The sequence below is a fragment of the Micropterus salmoides genome, unplaced genomic scaffold (genome assembly GCF_014851395.1).
Source record: "Micropterus salmoides isolate LMB-PRFRI ecotype aquatic unplaced genomic scaffold, ASM1485139v1 Ms_hic_scaffold_2350, whole genome shotgun sequence".
In the NCBI taxonomy this organism is placed as follows: Eukaryota; Metazoa; Chordata; class Actinopteri; order Centrarchiformes; family Centrarchidae; genus Micropterus; species Micropterus salmoides.
In genome coordinates, this window is record NW_024041541.1 from 1 (window position 1) to 17579 (window position 17579).

At 40.1% G+C, this 17579-nt stretch overlaps 1 protein-coding gene across 4 annotated transcripts; it reads left to right on the forward strand.

The window, feature by feature from the left end:
* The first annotated feature begins 8324 nt into the window (after positions 1 to 8324).
* Positions 8325 to 17579, forward strand: LOC119918688 (tumor necrosis factor receptor superfamily member 10A-like). Of its 4 annotated transcripts, none has more exons than XM_038739426.1 (10): positions 8325 to 8569; positions 11095 to 11245; positions 11422 to 11550; positions 11680 to 11791; positions 11946 to 12037; positions 12291 to 12386; positions 14324 to 14364; positions 14591 to 14836; positions 15427 to 15463; positions 15713 to 17579. In XM_038739426.1, exons 1-10 carry the CDS (start codon positions 8546 to 8548, stop codon positions 16000 to 16002), a joined length of 1218 nt encoding a protein of 405 aa, XP_038595354.1. In that variant the 5' UTR covers positions 8325 to 8545; the 3' UTR covers positions 16003 to 17579. The 4 variants fall into 4 exon arrangements, with proteins under 4 accessions (XP_038595354.1, XP_038595356.1, XP_038595353.1 ...); XM_038739428.1 differs by having other exon boundaries at positions 14591 to 14671; XM_038739425.1 differs by having other exon boundaries at positions 8326 to 8569; positions 14588 to 14836.

Sequence of the window (17579 nt, forward strand, 5' to 3'; positions counted from 1 at the left end):
GTTTCCCCAGCTGTCCATTACTTCGAAGGCACGCAGTAAGTCAAACAGCCCAGTTGATGTCCTTTAGCTCTGAACCCATAGCCTCTTATAAACTTTGTTATTCTCATAGAACCTGCATCCATTCATTCCCTTATTTGCTAAGGGCCTGTGTCCACCAAAGCGTTTTTTACCAGCTGAAAACGCCACCTGCTCTTCTGAAAACACCTAGCTGGGAGCGCTAGGGTACGTTTTGAAGCGCAGTGTTTTTTTTCGAGAGGCTGTGGTTGCTATGATACACAATGTCTGTGGAGGTGATGTGCTGCAAGTAGGGTAGGCTATACTGAATGTAAAAATGTTCACCAAAGTATGTAGGCCTACTTGCTCTGGCCCTTGCTCTGAATGAAGAGAAACATGAAAACACAGACTCTCTGTAGTGGATTCATGATATTTTGCGGGCAAGGAAACACCTCGGCCTATAATAATAGTTACAGCCTGTTACAAAAACTATTTAGGTCCCTATAGCTTATATTAAGCCTCAAGGTCTGCATAATTCATTGTGTGGTCATTTTAAGTTACAGGTGGGAGTGTCAGTACCATCACTGCAAGCTGTCTTTTCATTTATTCAAGTGTACTGTTCAAGTCTTAAAAAACTTGAGTGGTTGAAAAGACCAGAAAGGTTTCCTGTTATGTCTACTAAAAATATAATGGTGATCTTAACTTTTAACAAAACATGATAGTTATATATAAATGGAAATATCATCATTATCATTTGCATACATCTTAGTAGAAAGTAAAAAAATGAATAGAGAGATGTGCTTTAAGACAAATGTGTAACATTCACTTTGAAACTATACCCTATTGTGAAGAATTATCAGAAACTACTCAGTGTGCGTATTCTTTGCTTTTCACTTTGAGCACTTTATCCAGCTTTTTACTATCCTGGTTTGGATGTATGCACATTCTTCACTGTTTAAACTAATTTATATCAGAGCAACAAACAAAAGGCACTCTCCAAAACCTTCTTAGGCTCTGGGCTGACTCCTTAGTTATCTTATCTAGTGTCTACTAGAAAGTAGAAAGTGAAAATACTCCCATGCACACAGAAATACTTTGCATAATTTTTGCATTATGTCAGTCTTTGACCTTTGTAAGAGTATTCTCACTTTCTACTTAAACTAGACTTCTCTCATTAATACTTAATTTTCAATCTGTGTTGTACGATTAGCTTATCCTTTCAATTGACAGTCAGATAAGAATGTGAAATCTAACATTTTCAGTCAGTAGTAAAGCCAAAAGGAGTGCAAATATGAATTTATTGTAATGTTAACCCTGTTTTTTTAAATAAAAGAACATAAAACACAATTCTAATTTAAATGTATAAATCTAAAAGTTAACATATTTATTCAAATAAAAAACAGACTGGGTCTGTGGAAGTGCTAGCAGCTATGGGCATAGAGAGCTGCATGAGAACAACCATGAGGAACATAAATAAAGTCAACATTAGCGATGATGGTCGGGCATATATTTAGGCATAACAAAACGTTCTTATAGACCAAATTCAAAAGCAGTGACACGGTCAGCTGTAAGCAGTTCACTGCATTTGGAGGTGGTCTTTAAGGCAATTAGCTATAGCTATACTTAAAACATATATCCTATATATATACATCCTCTTTGATAAAGCTTATAGTTAGGGCTGGCTCAGGTGAGTCCTGAACCATCCCTTAGTTATGCTGCTATAGGCCTAGACTGCCGGGTGACTTCCCATGATGCACTGAGCTCCTTTCTCCTCTTTCTCCTTCTGTATGTGTCCTCATTAATGCATGTTACTAACTCGACTTCATACTTTCCTGTAGTCTTGTGCTTTCTCGTCCCTCTCCTCTCTCCTCCTATCACTTCCTGCAGGTGTTTCTGGCTCTGGAGCTGTGGAGTCTGGATCTGTGGTTGAGAGTCACCTGCTGCCCCCGTGTTCCTGCTTGATACCCTCTGCTACAACAATTATTATTACTAGTCCTATTGTTATTATTATGATTAACATTATGATTATTCATAAATTACTATGAAATCTACAATTATGATTCTTTCAGTCTATAGCAACATCCTTTACTGTCTGTACCTCTGTGTGATATTGTGTAGGCTGCCTCCCTCCCCTCTCTCTCTCTTTCTCTTTCACCCCCAACCGGTCGAGGCAGATGGCGCCACCCTGAGCCATGGTTCTGCTCGAGGTTTCTGCCTCTTAAAAGGAAGTTTTTCCTTGCCTCTGTCGCCTAGCGCCGCTTGGTGGGAATTGTTTGGCTTCTGTAAATATCATCACAGAGTACGGTCTTATGAAAAGCGCTCTGAGATAACTGTTGTTGTGATTTGGCGCTATATAAATAAAATTCAATTGAAATTGAATATAATTTACCCCTAGGTGGGAATATTACTCCACCTTTCAAAAACAGCCATGGCAGGCACCATTTAAGATACAAACAAATTTACTTAACACTTGATATTTTCAGCGCACAAGTGACTTCACACTGACAAGTATGGCAAAATGCATTGCACTATGAGTACCCAGATGTTACAATCATAATGTTGTGACTTATATGAAGATCAGATCACATTTTATGACCAATTTACGCAGAAATCCAGGTAATTCCAAAGGGTTCACATACTTTTTCCTGCGACTGCATGCGCGAAAGCTTTTCAGTAGTTCTCATGAGAGCCTTTGAGTGTGTGAGTGTTAATTTTGCCTTTCAGTAGGTATAATATGTGAATAAGTCTGATTTCATATGTCTCTGAGAAAAGTGTAAATTTCCCCAAAATGGCCTCTCATTCTTCTCATTCTCATAAGCAGCAGTGGTAGAGTACACCCCTCACATTTTTTAAAATATTTGATTATATCTTTTCATGTGACAGCACTGAAGAAATGACACTTTGCTAAAATGTAAAGTAGTGAGTGTGCAGCTTGTATTACAGGGTAAATTTGCTGTCCCCTCATAAAACACATCACACAGCCATTAATATCTAAACCACTGGCAACAAAAGTGAGGACACCCCTAAGTGAAAATGTCCAAATTGGGTCCAATTACCCCTTTTCCCTCCCCGGTGTCATGTTACTAGTTAGTGTTATAAGGTCTCCGGTGTGAATGGGGAGTAGGTGTGTTAGATTTGGTGTTATTGCTCTCACACTCTCATGCTGCATTCAACATGGCAATTGCTCTACCTAAAGATGGACTAAGCTATAAGAAGATTGCCAAGACCCTGAAACTGAGCTGCAGCACGGTGGCCAAGACCATAGAGTGGTTCAACAGGACAGGTTCCACTCAGAACAGGCCTTGCCATGGTCGACCAAAGAAGCTCAGCGTCAAATCCAGAGGGTGTCTTTGGGAAAAAGATTTATGACTGCTGCCAGCATTGCTGCAGAGGTTGATGGGGTGGGGGGTCAGCCTGTCAGGGCTCAGACCATATGCCGCACACTGCATCAAATTGGTCTGTGTGGCTGTCGTCCCAGAAGGAAGCCTCTTCTAAAGATGATGCACAAGGAAGCCCGCAAACAGTTTGCTGAAGACAAGCAGACTAAGGACATGGATTACTGGAACCATGTCCTGCGGTCTGATGAGACCAAGATAAACTTATTTGGTTGAATGCCAACATGTACTGTGACATACTGAAAAGAAAAGGCCATGATCCCCCTCCCTTCAGAGACTGGTCCACAGGGCAGTATTCCAACATGATAACGACCCAAACACACCTCCAAGACGACCACTGCCTTGCTAAAGAAGCTGGTAAAGGTGATGGACTGGCATGCATGTCTCCAGACCTAAACCCTATTGAGCATCTGTGGGGCGTCCTCAAACGGAAGGTGGAGGAGCGCAAGGTCTCTAACATCCGCCACCTCTGTGATGTCGTCAGGAGTGGAAGAGGACTCCAGTGGCAACCTGTGAAGCTCTGGTGAACCCCATGCCCAAGAGGGTTAAGCAATTAATGGTGGCCTCAGAAAACATTGACATTTTCACTTATATACTCACTTTTGTTGCCAGCGGTTTAGACATAAATGGCTGTGTGATGTATTATTTTGAGGGGACAGCAAATGTACATGCTGTTATACAAGCATAAAATACATTCACTACTTTACATTTTAGCAAAGTGCCTTTTCTTCAGTGTTGTCACATCAAAAGGTATAATCAGATATTTACTAAAATGTGAGGGGTGTGCTCACTTTTGTGAGATACTGTAAGTCTGTATTATGTAATTTTGCCAGGCTTGATGCCCTGTTCACTGGCATACAGGTTTCTTTTCCCCTTTTGATAAGGTTTGTATGAATCCTCAAATGAAATGGAGAGTAAACTGAGTTAATGTGGGCTTGCCCTTCAAAAAGATCCCCTTAACCCTACACAACATAACTTTCCTCTTAGCATACACAGAAAACCCTGTAAGAGAAGAAAATAAGATCTTTCGCATATCATGAGAATTGATCTTGACCTTGGAGCAACAGATGAGCAGAAAGCATTAAAGTCCGTCTGAATGCAAAATTCATGTCTTATCTTGGTGGTTCAGATGTTTTAGCCTCCTCCCTGGCCTTATCATCAAAAACACAAGTTCCAGCAGCGTGCGTGGGTAAATGGTGCAGAAATTCTTTCACATGCAGTAGATGAAAGAAAATTGGAAAACTGAAATGTAGCATTGTATTGTAAAATTTAGAATGAGATCTTGAGCTGTGGTGCACAGTAGCCCGCAGCAGCCTCATAGAATGACTGTATGACTCTATGTCTCAGTCTGCCTAGCAGCCCATGAAAGCATCAGTCACCCAACGATGAGTCCAATCTTTGACTGCAAGTCTAGAACAGCTCCATCAGGGCTGCGGCGTTCGCTCAAACTGCCATCAAAACTGTGACACCATTTCAACTACAGCTCCAAGTGAGCCACAAGCAAAACTAAGCACAAGCTTCATTTCAACTCCGTCTGCAGCCTGCATCAACACAAATTCCACATCCCAGCCGAGGATGTTCACTTGAACACACCCCTTCCTGTCGGGCTGCATATCTGTGTGCTGCAGACAACTGCTTCTTAGATAGAGTTAAACTGGCACACAGGAGAGTGAGGTTTGCTAAAAACTGTGATGATGGCTTACTTCATGCAGTTTGTGATGAGAGGCGTTGTAGAGTAGTCCCAGTTACCTATTATCCTGCAGGGCCTCGCTGCAGAGGGAACCACTTAGAACTGTTATTCACTTTGCACCTCTGTCCTTGTTCAGATCATTATTTTTTAATGACATATTTTGCATTTGTAAATTAACAGCCAGAGAAAGATTTCATTTGGTGATGGAGGGGTGGAACTACTGTCTCAGATCATTGGGTTGAAGCACAAAATATTACTTGAATGCTTCAGATGAAGGTTAAATTTTCAATCAGAGGTTCCATTTTTAGTCCTGTGCAGGGACATGAGGGGCTGGACTTGTTCTCCTTTCTTCCTTTAGTTTTTTTGGCTATCAGCGGACATGAACAACAGAAGGTCCGGTGCCGCTGACCTCCTGCACAGTCGTGGATTTACGTCCAGGATGGTGCGTTCAGTAACGCAGCGTTACTTGCCTTAGTAACTGTAATAATATTACTGTTTTAGAAAAGTAATTAGTTACACTACTTAGTTACTGGGAAAAGTAATATTATTACAGTAATGCCCAACACTGGGTGCAAAGCTATCTATGGTTACAGTAGCTGACTCACTGTTCAATGACGTGGTCAATTGAGCTGATCTGTACCTGTGTTTAAAAAGGCACTCCTTGTTTGAAGCGGCAGACTCACCATAAGAAAACTCACACAAAGACAAAAGAGGTTAACACTGTCAGGGCTAAATGTCATTCCGCTTTGTCCATACACCTAATTTTTCCTTGTCTGATGTGTAAATACTTGAAATTCAGCTACTACTAATTTAGCTACTATGGACCACGCACCTGCTCACAATATAACTGTAACCTCTCTCTAATCGTATTGATCCCACCCGCTCCACACACACCCAACACCTTTTCACAGGGAGCACAAGCCCGCTTCCTGCTAGACTGAGTTCATCTCCCTCCTCTCTTTCCTCATCTCTCCTATCAGCTCTCACCTCACCTGACTCCTTTTCACTCGTGTCTCCTGACTCTGCCACGGACCCTCTCCTCTCCTCTTCCCTGGACTTTCTCTGTCCTCTCACCTCTTGGCGGGGCCGAGACCTCTCCAGCTCCATGGTTGTCTGACTCAGTGCATGCTGACAGAGAATCCCTAGGCAGCTGAACGAAAGTGGTGGAAATCCAAGCGTGGCGAGGACCTCCATGTCTATCGTTCTCTTCTCTCCTCTTTCTCGTTCTCCTTATCTGCCACTAAAAGTCTTTCAATCCAAAATTCAGCATTCCTTACAACCTATCCTCTACCCTCCTTGACCCCCTCCCCCCACCTCCGACCTCCCTACTACTGAGAAACTCTGTAAAAAAAAATAGATGACATACGCTCCTCATTTTCCCACTTACCTGTTGACACCACCTGTCCTATGTCCACCTCTTCATCTCTTTCACCTCACCTCCTTTTCACCACTCTCTCCCAATGATTACCTCCCACTGCCAAACCACCTGCCCTCTTGACCCTATCCCCTCTCACCTTTCTTCAGTCCTGACCTCCTTCCTTTCCTCACCCGTCTCACCAACACCTCTTTGACAACTGGTTGTTTTCCAAACCCTCTTTTACAGAAAAACCACACTACCCCCATCTGATTACAGACCTTCTTCCTTTTCTTTCTAAAACACTTGAGCGTTGTGTTCACTCAACTTTCTGCATATCCCCAGCAGACCAACCTTCTTGATCGCCACATTTTCATCACAAATATTAAAAATAGTAAAAATAAGTATATTTACTCATGTACTGTACTTAAGTACAACTGTGAGGTAGACCTTCATGTAGCCTACTTGACTTTCAGTACTTTTTATGCTACTTTATATTTTACTCCACTACATTTCTCTACTACATTTATCTGACAACTATAGCAACTAGTTTGTTTGATTTTACATACAAACGTTTGATGCAATACAACATTTTCCGTTATGTAATGGTCTAAGTGGCCTTTATAGTAGTGACAGTAATGAATAGAGTAGCCTAACTTTACTTTAGATACTTGAAGTAAGCCGACATCTAGTTAATTATACTTTTAAGCTTTTTAATGCACAACTTATCTTAACTTATCTTGTGATCTTGTTCTTTTCATAAATTTCTCAAGATGTCTGCTTTCTTTATGTGAAGAAATTAAGTGTGTACAATATTTTGACAAAGCACGGTTCACCATTTTGTTGTGGTTGACACAAAACTCATTTTCACAAACATGGTAATTTGGGACAGTTATTAGTGTATGCCTTTGTTTTTAACTCTATTGATATATTTCAAAAAGTAATTTAAACTTATTTCTAACCCATAAATTAAATTAAATTATATATATGTCTAAGGTTACTTGATATTATGAACTAGCCTATCATTTGTTGTGATAGCTTAATGTATTATTACATCAACAAATGTCAACAGGCTAGACTATTGATTGAGATGTTAAAATGATTAAAGACTTCATCATGTTGTCAAAAATGTTTATTTTATTTATTTATCTGTTTCTTGGTGCCATTCTGCCCTGCAACAGTCCTTAAATTAATCATGGATGAGAATAAAACCATAGATTAGACAAAGTGAGTAGCAAATGTCTGCATGCATCAGCATTGCTTCTTGATTAGACATAATTTTGTTGGAATAGGCTAATTTGACCAAATTATAAGGAATTATAGACAGTGTGGGGGATTAGCATCATCAGCATCTTACTCTATCTACCTAAAAGATGCCTGTAGGGGACATCTCTGTTGACATACTTGTGAGGTTCCTCTATTTATCAGATTTTATGATTCCACACTAGTGATCAATTTCATTTCAATAGCCTTTTAACACTGTCCCAATTACCTGAAACAAGCTGTCCCAGATTACCACACCATGTTTGGTAATTTGGGACAGCAAGAAAACGTTGTCATTTAAAAAATGCAAACATGATTTACAAACAAAATATTTGTATTTTGGTACATGACACCATACATGTTTTGAATATCATTTAAATCTACAGTATATTAGTCATCAAATGTTATGCATATGTCATTTCTATTAACTCTTGTTTTTTGGGATCAACTTCCTGTTTGATGCAGACCACACACCCCCAAGTGATGACGCATAAATTATGTCATGTGACTTTGCATTCACAGCATGGTCTTAGGCTGATAACTTAGACCTAAACTTTTCAGGAGACAAGTAAAATGCTGTTTTTATTATGCTGTCCCAAATTACCTGATGTCCCAATATAGCTGATTTCACCACATGGGCACAAGAATACCACTACTTCAAACAGTGGTGTGTGTTTCTGACTGTGGCTTTGTCATTCAGGCTGTGGCCCCGCCCCGCCGGTCTTACGTCATGAAAGCACACCTGCGCTGAAGTTGTGGAAAGGAGCACACGCGACGCCTGTCAAAGCATTTAGCCTCACGTTTTGAAACGAGTCTCTTGAAGTCTGCGGGGTTTTTCATCTCCAAAGCATGACCACGTTCCTGGTGTGTCTGGTAAGTGTCTATCAAAAGTTTGCTTTTACTGTGGGCGCAGCTCCTGACACTGTAATGGAGTTATTAAAGGACTTGTGTTTAGCTCCTAGGTGGATAGCATTTCCTGAAAGGGCAAAGCAATTCATAAGCGGTTGTGTTGAGTCACAACACATCGCGCTCATCTGGACTTTAATCACCAAATCAGTTGTTGTTGTTGTTTGTTTGGGCAGTAAGGTGTGCTCTCTGAAGTGGTTGTTGTTGTTTTGGCTGAATACCGAAATGGCAATCATGGCATCAGTACATTTGCCAAAGGGAAATGAATTCGGGTAGCCTGTGGGATTTCCCATTTTTCTGGTTTGTGCCCCTCGCAGAATGTCACATGTATCTGTCAGAGCCCCTCTCACGCTGTCTGAGTCCAGATGAGAAATTCCTCATAGGCGTCACACACTAACTAGTTCATTCAAGCTATTTTCCCTCTAAACACGTCGGTGAGCTGCTCGGCTATTATGTTTCACCGCTGAGGTTAAATGACTATTAACCGTGTGACTTTCTGGCGTGTTGCCCAAATCTCCATTTAAGAATGCGTCCATTTGAAGTGCTCATAAACTTTGGCGCAGGTGCCAAACCTAAATTCTGGGGCAAACAACGTTTTATGAATTGTTAGTAATCTCTCTTAAATTCGGTGCAGTAGTAATTCCTCCTTGCCTCATGCATGGCAAAGTATGGTAAAGTGTGTTTGTATGTGTGGTTGTGCGCGTGTTTGTCACTGGTAGAAGAGGTATTCAGGTCGTTACTTAAGTAAAAGTGCTACCACACTGCAAAATTTCTGTCACAATTACAGTCTGCATTGAAAATGTTACTAAAGTAGGCTATGTATGTATAATCAGGAAAATGTACTTAAAGTATTCATTTAAAAGTACTCAATGCAACATATCCCTTAATTGTGACTGATGTAGCCTACTAATATATTTTCATTAGATTTTTTCCATCATTCCTCATGCATTAATATAAAGGCAGTATTTTGCTACTGCAGTTTTTGAGGTGGAGTTAATTTTGAAGTATTTTGTGTCAGACTGTTACTGATGATTATATTGTTTGGTATGTATAATTGAGAAAATAGTGAGAAATGCTGTCAGTTTAATTTAGATGAAATGACCAATTGTTTCAGTTCTGCTTGTATAAACTGTTTGGTCATTTAATTTGTAACAGAACCTCATATTATAAACTCTTTGTTTTTGTGTAATAATCTTAATATCATAAGTCACTAAAGCCCTGGTAGCGAGGAGTCCCTGCATGAGATCTTTTAGTAAAGTAGGACAGTGTGGATAATGTTGGGAAATAATATGTAGGTGCAGGATTACCTTATTTGGTTATTCCCTCAACCTGGTCTGACTGTATTTGGACACACCCTGCTCCAATCATGTCTTGTGAGACCTGCACATTCATGAGGGTTGTCTTACTTAGCTGATTTTCACAATACTAAATTCATCAGGCTGTTTCCGTGCTCTGGCAACGGCATTTAAGCATGTCCAAAGGAAATCCCCTGTCTCCAGTCATATATGCACCTCTGCTCTAACCTTGTTAATGTCAGAGGCACTTTCTCTTGGCACAGTCTGAAGTATTGCATCATCTTAATCATATCTCCATGAAGCAGGATGCTTTTTAGAGGGGGATGACTCCTCCATATTATTCTCTTTATTTTTGCACTATTAGAACTTTAGAGAAACAAGTTATTTCCTGTGAGCCGAACTGATGTGTTTACAAAAGGACTTCAGACTGCCATCAAAGGTGCAGGCTAACAAATACACAAATATGAATGTTAGAAACACATTCAGGACTAAATAAACAAAATCACACTGATATGTAAAATAATATTGTTTTTAGACAATGGTGACTTTCTCATGTCGGCAGTGTAGTTAATGGTGGTAATTTTATATTTTTATAAAATGAACAAAGACACCAAGGGCGGGGGGGTTACAGCTGCCACTCAAGATTATTTTCATTTTGACAAATCTACTGATTATTTTGTCAATTCATTGATAAGGTGTTTTATCTATATTGTTTAGTGACAAATGTCCATTCACAATCTCCAGCATTTCTCCTTAAGGCCAAGGTGACTCGGACGTTTAGTTGTATTAACTATTAAGCCATTATTTTCATTATCAGTCTATAAGTCTGCCAGTATATTTCTCTGTTAATCGTTTGGTCTATTAAATGTCAAATATTTTATGTCCATTAAATAAAGAAAATTGCCCATTTTAATTTACCAGAGCAGAAGTTGACATATTTAAATGTCTTGTTTTTTCCTGTCCCAAAAACCCAAAAGATTCTTTCCAAGCAAACGGGCAGATCTTATAGATTTAAGGTATTTTTGCTTAAAAAGTTACTAAAATTAATAAATCTTAATAGCCGCTGATTCATTTTCTGTCAATTAATGAATTAATAGTTTCAGCTCTACAAATGGTCAATGAAACTGATACTGAAACCAAAAAAGGTAGCAAACAATCACTTATTTTTATTTATTTTTTATTTTTTTCCCCCCAAAGGTTTTGGTATCGATCTGGCCCCTCTCGCCCACGGGGGCATTTCCACGGATTGGCACTGACTTGGGAGGCAGCAGGACAAGGCGGGATGTCACCTGCAGAGACGGCCTGGAGTACCCGAACGGCAACATCTGCTGTCTAAACTGCCCAGCTGGTAAGCCACATGGAGCAGCACTTTTAGTCCGCAGAGACTGAAGTTCTGTCACCAGCTCGAATCAGGAATCAATCACCAGAGCAGGTTGAGGTTGATTGGGATTGGTTATTATTTAGCTAGAGTGACAGGTTCTTTTGGAGGCCTAATTAGATCTTGGTTTTTGTGTGTGTTATTAGGTACCCATATGAAATCGCCCTGCACCATCGCAGGAGAGAAGGGGAAGTGTGAGGAATGCGATTATGGGACATACACTGAGCACGCCAATGGACTGGAGCACTGTTTCAAGTGCACACTGTGTCACTCGGGTAATTCTGCTGACGGCTTTACGCTATCGATTGAAATGACCGTGGAAGGGAAATCAATATTCAACCTTTTCAAAGTGCTTCGAGCATAAACTCAGATTTAACAAGGTCCTTTTCATGTTGCTTTCTCAGATCAGGAAATTGTAAAGCCATGTACTCCGAGTCAAGATACTGAATGTCAGTGCAAACCGGGAGGATTTTGTGCTCCTGACCAAGCGTGTGAGGTGTGCAAGAAGTGTTCAAGGTGAGTCGAGGCAAACCAAAAGGACGACACACCTATAGGACAATAATCCTTTTCATTTCACTCAGTTCTCATTTGGAGCCTGTTCCTAAGACATCCTGACTCATTTCAATTCCTTTATGCTTTTGATTCATCTGTTTGCCTGTCTCCAAACTAGGTGTGGAAAAGATGAAGTGATAGGGAGAAATTGCACCCCCACTACCAACACGGAGTGCAAGAAAATCCAACCCAGCTCCGGCTCTACCTCAGGTACACGTCTTAGTGGAAGCTGACGCCACCTGAAACATTATAAAGACACCAGTCATCACCGGAGACATGCATGGCTTTTTGTTACACTGAAAAAATATAGCCCATTTTCTTTTTTAAAAGCACTGATTTTCAGCTCCCTTTAAACATGTGTGTGAAGTGTATGGCAAAAAAAGTTGTTCCTAATCAAAATGTTATGAATTGTGGTGCTAGTAGTTGGCAATAATGCTTCATTACTGTTTTTTTTTTTTATTAGCAAATACCTGGGTGATTGTGACACTGTCACTGTTAGCTGCTGGGGCAATTGTGGTGGTAATGGCCGTGTGCGTGTGCCGACGTCATAGAGCAACAGGTAAGTGGAAAGTGAAAAAAACAAAGCAAGATAACGCGAATATTTCACATCCTTATCTTCATTTTGTTTTGCGGGGAAAGAGCTGTTCAATGTGACTAAACATTTTAGGTTCTTAAAGCATTTTAATATATGTATTTTTAATGAATAGGCTCTAGTTGAATGAGAATACACTGAACAGATGCAATCAGGAAATTAAAACCTGGCAATTTTTTTTTTTTTTTTTTTTTAAGGGAAATTGCAGCATGCAATGTGACACACATTTTTATTTCTGACAACCAGAATTTGCCGCACCATGGAATTACATGTCTTGCTAAAGGCTAAAAGGAGGCTAAAGTTCCTTTACAGCAGAAAATTAAGTGTCCTCTTGAAGCCGGATCTTTTAATCAAACAATATTGTTGTCAAGTGCAGAAACTAAAGACTGTGATATTCCAGAACACCTTTTCTGGGTACTAATACATGCATTAATAAATGCTGTTCAGTTGGAACCGCAAAGACATTTGAGAGCACAGTCAAGCATTTCCCCTGTGTCATAAATTTATACATTTAAACCCAGTCTCACAAAGGAAAATGTATGATTCTACATGTAAGAAAAATGAATTGTATAAGGCAATTAATAGTTTTAGGGCTGTAACTAACGATTATTTTCATGATCAGTCGATTTTCTTGATCAATCCTTTTAGTCGACTGTAAAAATAGTAAAAGAATCTCATCACAATTTCATAGCTCCCAAGGCGGTGTGATGTCATCAAGTTCTGGCTTCTGTTTCAAACCCATTGATTAAGCTTCAAAAAAGTGCTAGCATGATTTAGCTAAAACACAACAATGGACTAAGTGTTGTTTACTCCAACAGCCACAATTTAGACTGTTTACACCACATGGAGTGTAGCGACTCACAGGGCGTAACCACAGGAAGTGAATTCTTCAGGAATGAAAACTGAACAGTGATGTCACAGCAGTGCAAACATGCTGCATGTTGTTGTTGCTCCAAAAAACCTGCTTAACTGGCAGGTATGACAGCTCATGATCACTAAGGGTGCTCCTATCTCAATACGGTTTACAGATCACCGGGTCTATTTAAAGCCTTCTATTTATATTGTAGCTTTATTTCTTAATCCTTTTAATTCTTGTTTTACAAAGTTGCCCAAAAAACACATCTCAAGATTTAGAATTGTTTTTTTTTCCTACTTGCTTTTCCGTCACAGCAGCAGGTGAGCAGCATGGAGGGGGAGCAGGCTTATTAATGACGTAGCCTGTCAAAACAATGTGATCTGCACCAACAGGTGTGCTCACTGTTGATTTACCGGGGCTGTGCTTGTAAAATATCCACCGTGTCCACGTCCCCTAATGTAATACCAGTTAATAGTGTTTCTGTGCAAAATGCTAAAATGGCTTAATATATCTGGGCGGCAATGATCGGCACTTCTGATCTGTCTGTAGACGCCCCAGATCGAACTATTTAGAACGAATATCGGCCAATAACGATTGGTGGCTGATCAGTCAGGGTACCCTTATGTGCTAATGCATAATGATGTGCTAATCCTTCTTGCAGACGATGTTGGAAAAAGGTGTAGTAGGATAAAACGAAATATATCAAGTAGACCTACATAATAAACATTTTAAACCACTGTCTGTAAAGACATGAATATATGTGAAGGTGTTTTCCCCCAGTCTGTACCATTTACCAGGCTGTTTGTACTCCACCCAGTCCAGCACAGACTGGTGCTATAAAAGGTCAGGTTTCAGAGCTGACTTATGAAACACCCCTGCTCTGGCACCACTGATAGGTGGGGCCAGAGGTGCAGCCCTTTGATGTTCAGTGTTGATTTACTCATTAAGATAAATTCAAGTCACACAGAAGTGCTGTAAAATAGCTGCTTGTGGACTTTCAGGGAATTTCTTAAAGTTGCATAATCCTCTCCTCACATCCTTTGTTCAGATTCTCAGAGAAATCTACCTGATGGTCCAAAAGCTGGACAGGTGAGTCACTTATAATATTTTTGACAGTACTGATTAAATACAATGAGTGCAGAGCAGTAGAATAAGCGGACTGCAATGACGCAAGTTTCCTCAGATTTTATGGAGATTTTATTTCAGAAATAAAGCTGAACATGACAGCCCCTACCTAATGTGATGTAGACTGAGAAATATGAAGGTGGTTTTTAAACAAGTTGTGTTTGAACCTGTTCCTCATCCTCCCCAGCAGTACAGTGACAACTGTCCCACTGAGGAAAAAAAGAATGGAGAAACCCGAAGCCTGAGCAGCTTGAATCAGACCCGGCCGCTGGTGAGAGCCAAGTCCTCTGTCGGCATGGAGGAAGAGCGTAAAGTGCTGTGTGAAAGCCTCAGCAGCTCAGCCAGTAACTCCCAGCACAGTCTAACTGGCTTACTCTCCCACCCCGCACCTCCCCGCAAAGCCTGTCCTATGGTCCCCAGACAGCCCAACAGGAGGGTGAGAGCAGCAGCTCTTTTCCACCCCTGCTTCCATCCTTGCTTCTTTCCTTCTCGCCTGCTCTCTTCCTTGTTTGTGTCTGCTGAGTAATGCTTTGCAGACGCTCTCAGCTGTCTGGTTCCGCTGGTCTAACTGTGCTCCTCATCCACTTTCCCCACTTTTATTCTTACAGTAAATGACAATGTGCATGAAAACTGTTCAACACAGCCTTGTTAAAAGATCCCAAATGCATTATCATTCTACATGAGGAAGCAAAAACCTTCACTGACTTTTACTATTGGCCATTTACTGTGTTCACCTTCTTGATATCATGCAGTTGTATTATACAGTGGTTATACCCGCTGATGAACCTCAGTGACTCACTGACTAATTACTATTAATCACTGTGAACCATGTCTTCAGTTTTGTTACTGTGTTGTGAGACAGTTGCAAGCTGTCATTGTGGTGGTCAGAGTTGTGTTGATGAGTCACATGTTCTTTGTTGCATGGGTAATCTAACCCAATAACTATTTAGCGCGGGGTACATATGTATGACTCATGAAGACGACTTCATTGGAAACTAATTACATTTTCTCTATTTTGTCATTTAGGAGGACGAACAATTCCCCAGTCTTGTTCCTGTAAATGGTAAGATTGTTTTTATTTTCATTCTTTCTTTAAAACGCTGGACTCCGCCTTATGTTACTCAAATACATGTGGATCAGTATGACTCACTGGTACATGGCTGTTTAAAAACAACAATGGAGATTCAGCCTCAGTTTTTCATGAGGGTGTACTTCCTTATTTACAAGCTCTAAATGTTACTGCAATGATAACTACATTACTGAATGACATCAGGGTGCTTGAATCAATGTCTTTTTTTACTTATTTTTGCAGGAGTAGAGTCTTTGAGGAAATGCTTTGGGTATTTTGAAGAAGTAGATGTCAACTACCATAAGAGATTCTTCCGTCATCTTGGTATTATGGACAATGTGATCAAAAGCAAAGAGGACCTTCCTTATGAAGACAGGATCCATGAGTTGCTGAATATCTGGGTGGAGAAAGAGGGAAGAGAAGCCAGCTTAAATGACCTGCTCAAAGCCTTACTTGCTTTGAATCAAAGGCGAACAGCCGAGACTGTCAAGGAGAATGCTATTCACAGTGGTCAGTACTTCTGTGAGTGTTAAAGAGAGGTAATATGTTTTAAAAAAAACTGATAACCTCATGACTGAGAATGCATGAGAACTACAGTCTCATCACTTTGTGGTCCTTAATGGAGTAAGCTTGTGTCAACGATCAAGCTTATCTTTATTCTCCCCGAAGGGCAATTTGTTGTACAGTATCATCTAATTCTGGTCAGATTAGCAACAAGGCTACTGCCCATAGTGGTGTTTGGCTTGAGTAGTAAATCTCTTGCACAAAACAAGAAAGCGTGAGTATTAATAATCATGAATATCATGGTGTCCTTGTTGCTTCTTGCAAGCTTCATCTCGCCCAAGACTGATTGGCTTCAGCCTTGTCCAAGACTGGTTGGAGTAGCACTGCACAAGGCTACCACGGCCCATAGTGGTCTTTGGTCCCGGCCGGTACGCTTAAAGTGCCTTTTTTTTTTATGTAAGGCCATGTTACTGTACTGTGCAGCTCTGATGGGAAATGCAGGGTCTTGTTTAGTCGAACCTGCTTGATCTCTCACACACACACTCTAAAACCAGAGTGACTGAAAGTGATTTAGCTGCTAAATTCTCTACATGGAGTATTTTTTTAAAAAGTGCTCGCTGTCTTGCATTTCACATGTACAGATTGTGCTTTACTTGTATTTTGACTTAAAGGAAAAATGGTCACACTGATATAGCATTGTAACATGTAAAGCACTGAACAAAATGCCTTATGATCAATGAGATTGTACAAGTATATTAATTTATTATGGTAGAGAACAGAATTTTTATTTAATATGATGATCTCTGCCTCGCTATAGTACTTGTTAGCTGACAATGTCTGGTCAGCACCTGATCAAAATGAAGTCATGTTTTGTTATCACCGGTTAGTGTTGTGTTTCTGGCCTGTTGTTACACTTCTGTCATAACCATCATCACATCAGTGACATTTTGGAGGTTTTACAACACAGTTTATACTGGCGGCCACTGCAACATTGTAGTACTAAGTGCCTTGTCTGCCTTATTGAGATGTTAATCACAATGTTACAACTGAATGGCTTCTTTCATGTGTTTACATTTTTTTTGTCTGTTGCTTTCTCTCTCGCTTTTAGGTTTTGTAGTATTGTCAATCTATTTTTTGATTTTTTTATTGTATTTATTTTTGTTTGGTAGTGTTCAGTTGTCACAGCAATCCATCAAATAGTTGTTGAAACATTTCTGTCTGGACCAAGCTGGTGAACTGACTGACACTGCCATCCCTGGAGCCATACCCCGGCCCTTGTGTGGGCAAAAAGCTAGAGAACTACTAAATGTTCGTAGTTCTTAAACTGAGGTCGTGGTGTTATCTACAGGACATGTTGGGCAACACTTAATCTTTCCAGAAACAAGTCTCTACAGTGTAAGTCATTTAAGCCATGCAGTCATTGACACATTGTTCATACTGATGTTTGCAAGGGAAAAAATCTAATTTATACCTGAATTAATTTATAAACATTAGTTTTCTGCTTACTTATTTTGCCACTACTGTGATTGAGAACATTGTATATACTAGGTTGATAATGTATTAAGCATTTGCTATGTTTTCAAATAAAATAAGTAACTCATTTTGA

Bases quoted from the DNA above. Each gene is read 5' to 3' on its own strand.
- LOC119918688 (XM_038739425.1), top strand. From the start codon at position 8,546: ATGACCACGTTCCTGGTGTGTCTG. The intron at 12,038-12,290 runs GTACACGTCTTA...TTTTTTTATTAG, and splicing joins CAGCTCCGGCTCTACCTCAG to CAAATACCTGGGTGATTGTG. The intron at 14,365-14,587 runs GTGAGTCACTTA...CATCCTCCCCAG, and splicing joins ATGGTCCAAAAGCTGGACAG to CAGTACAGTGACAACTGTCC.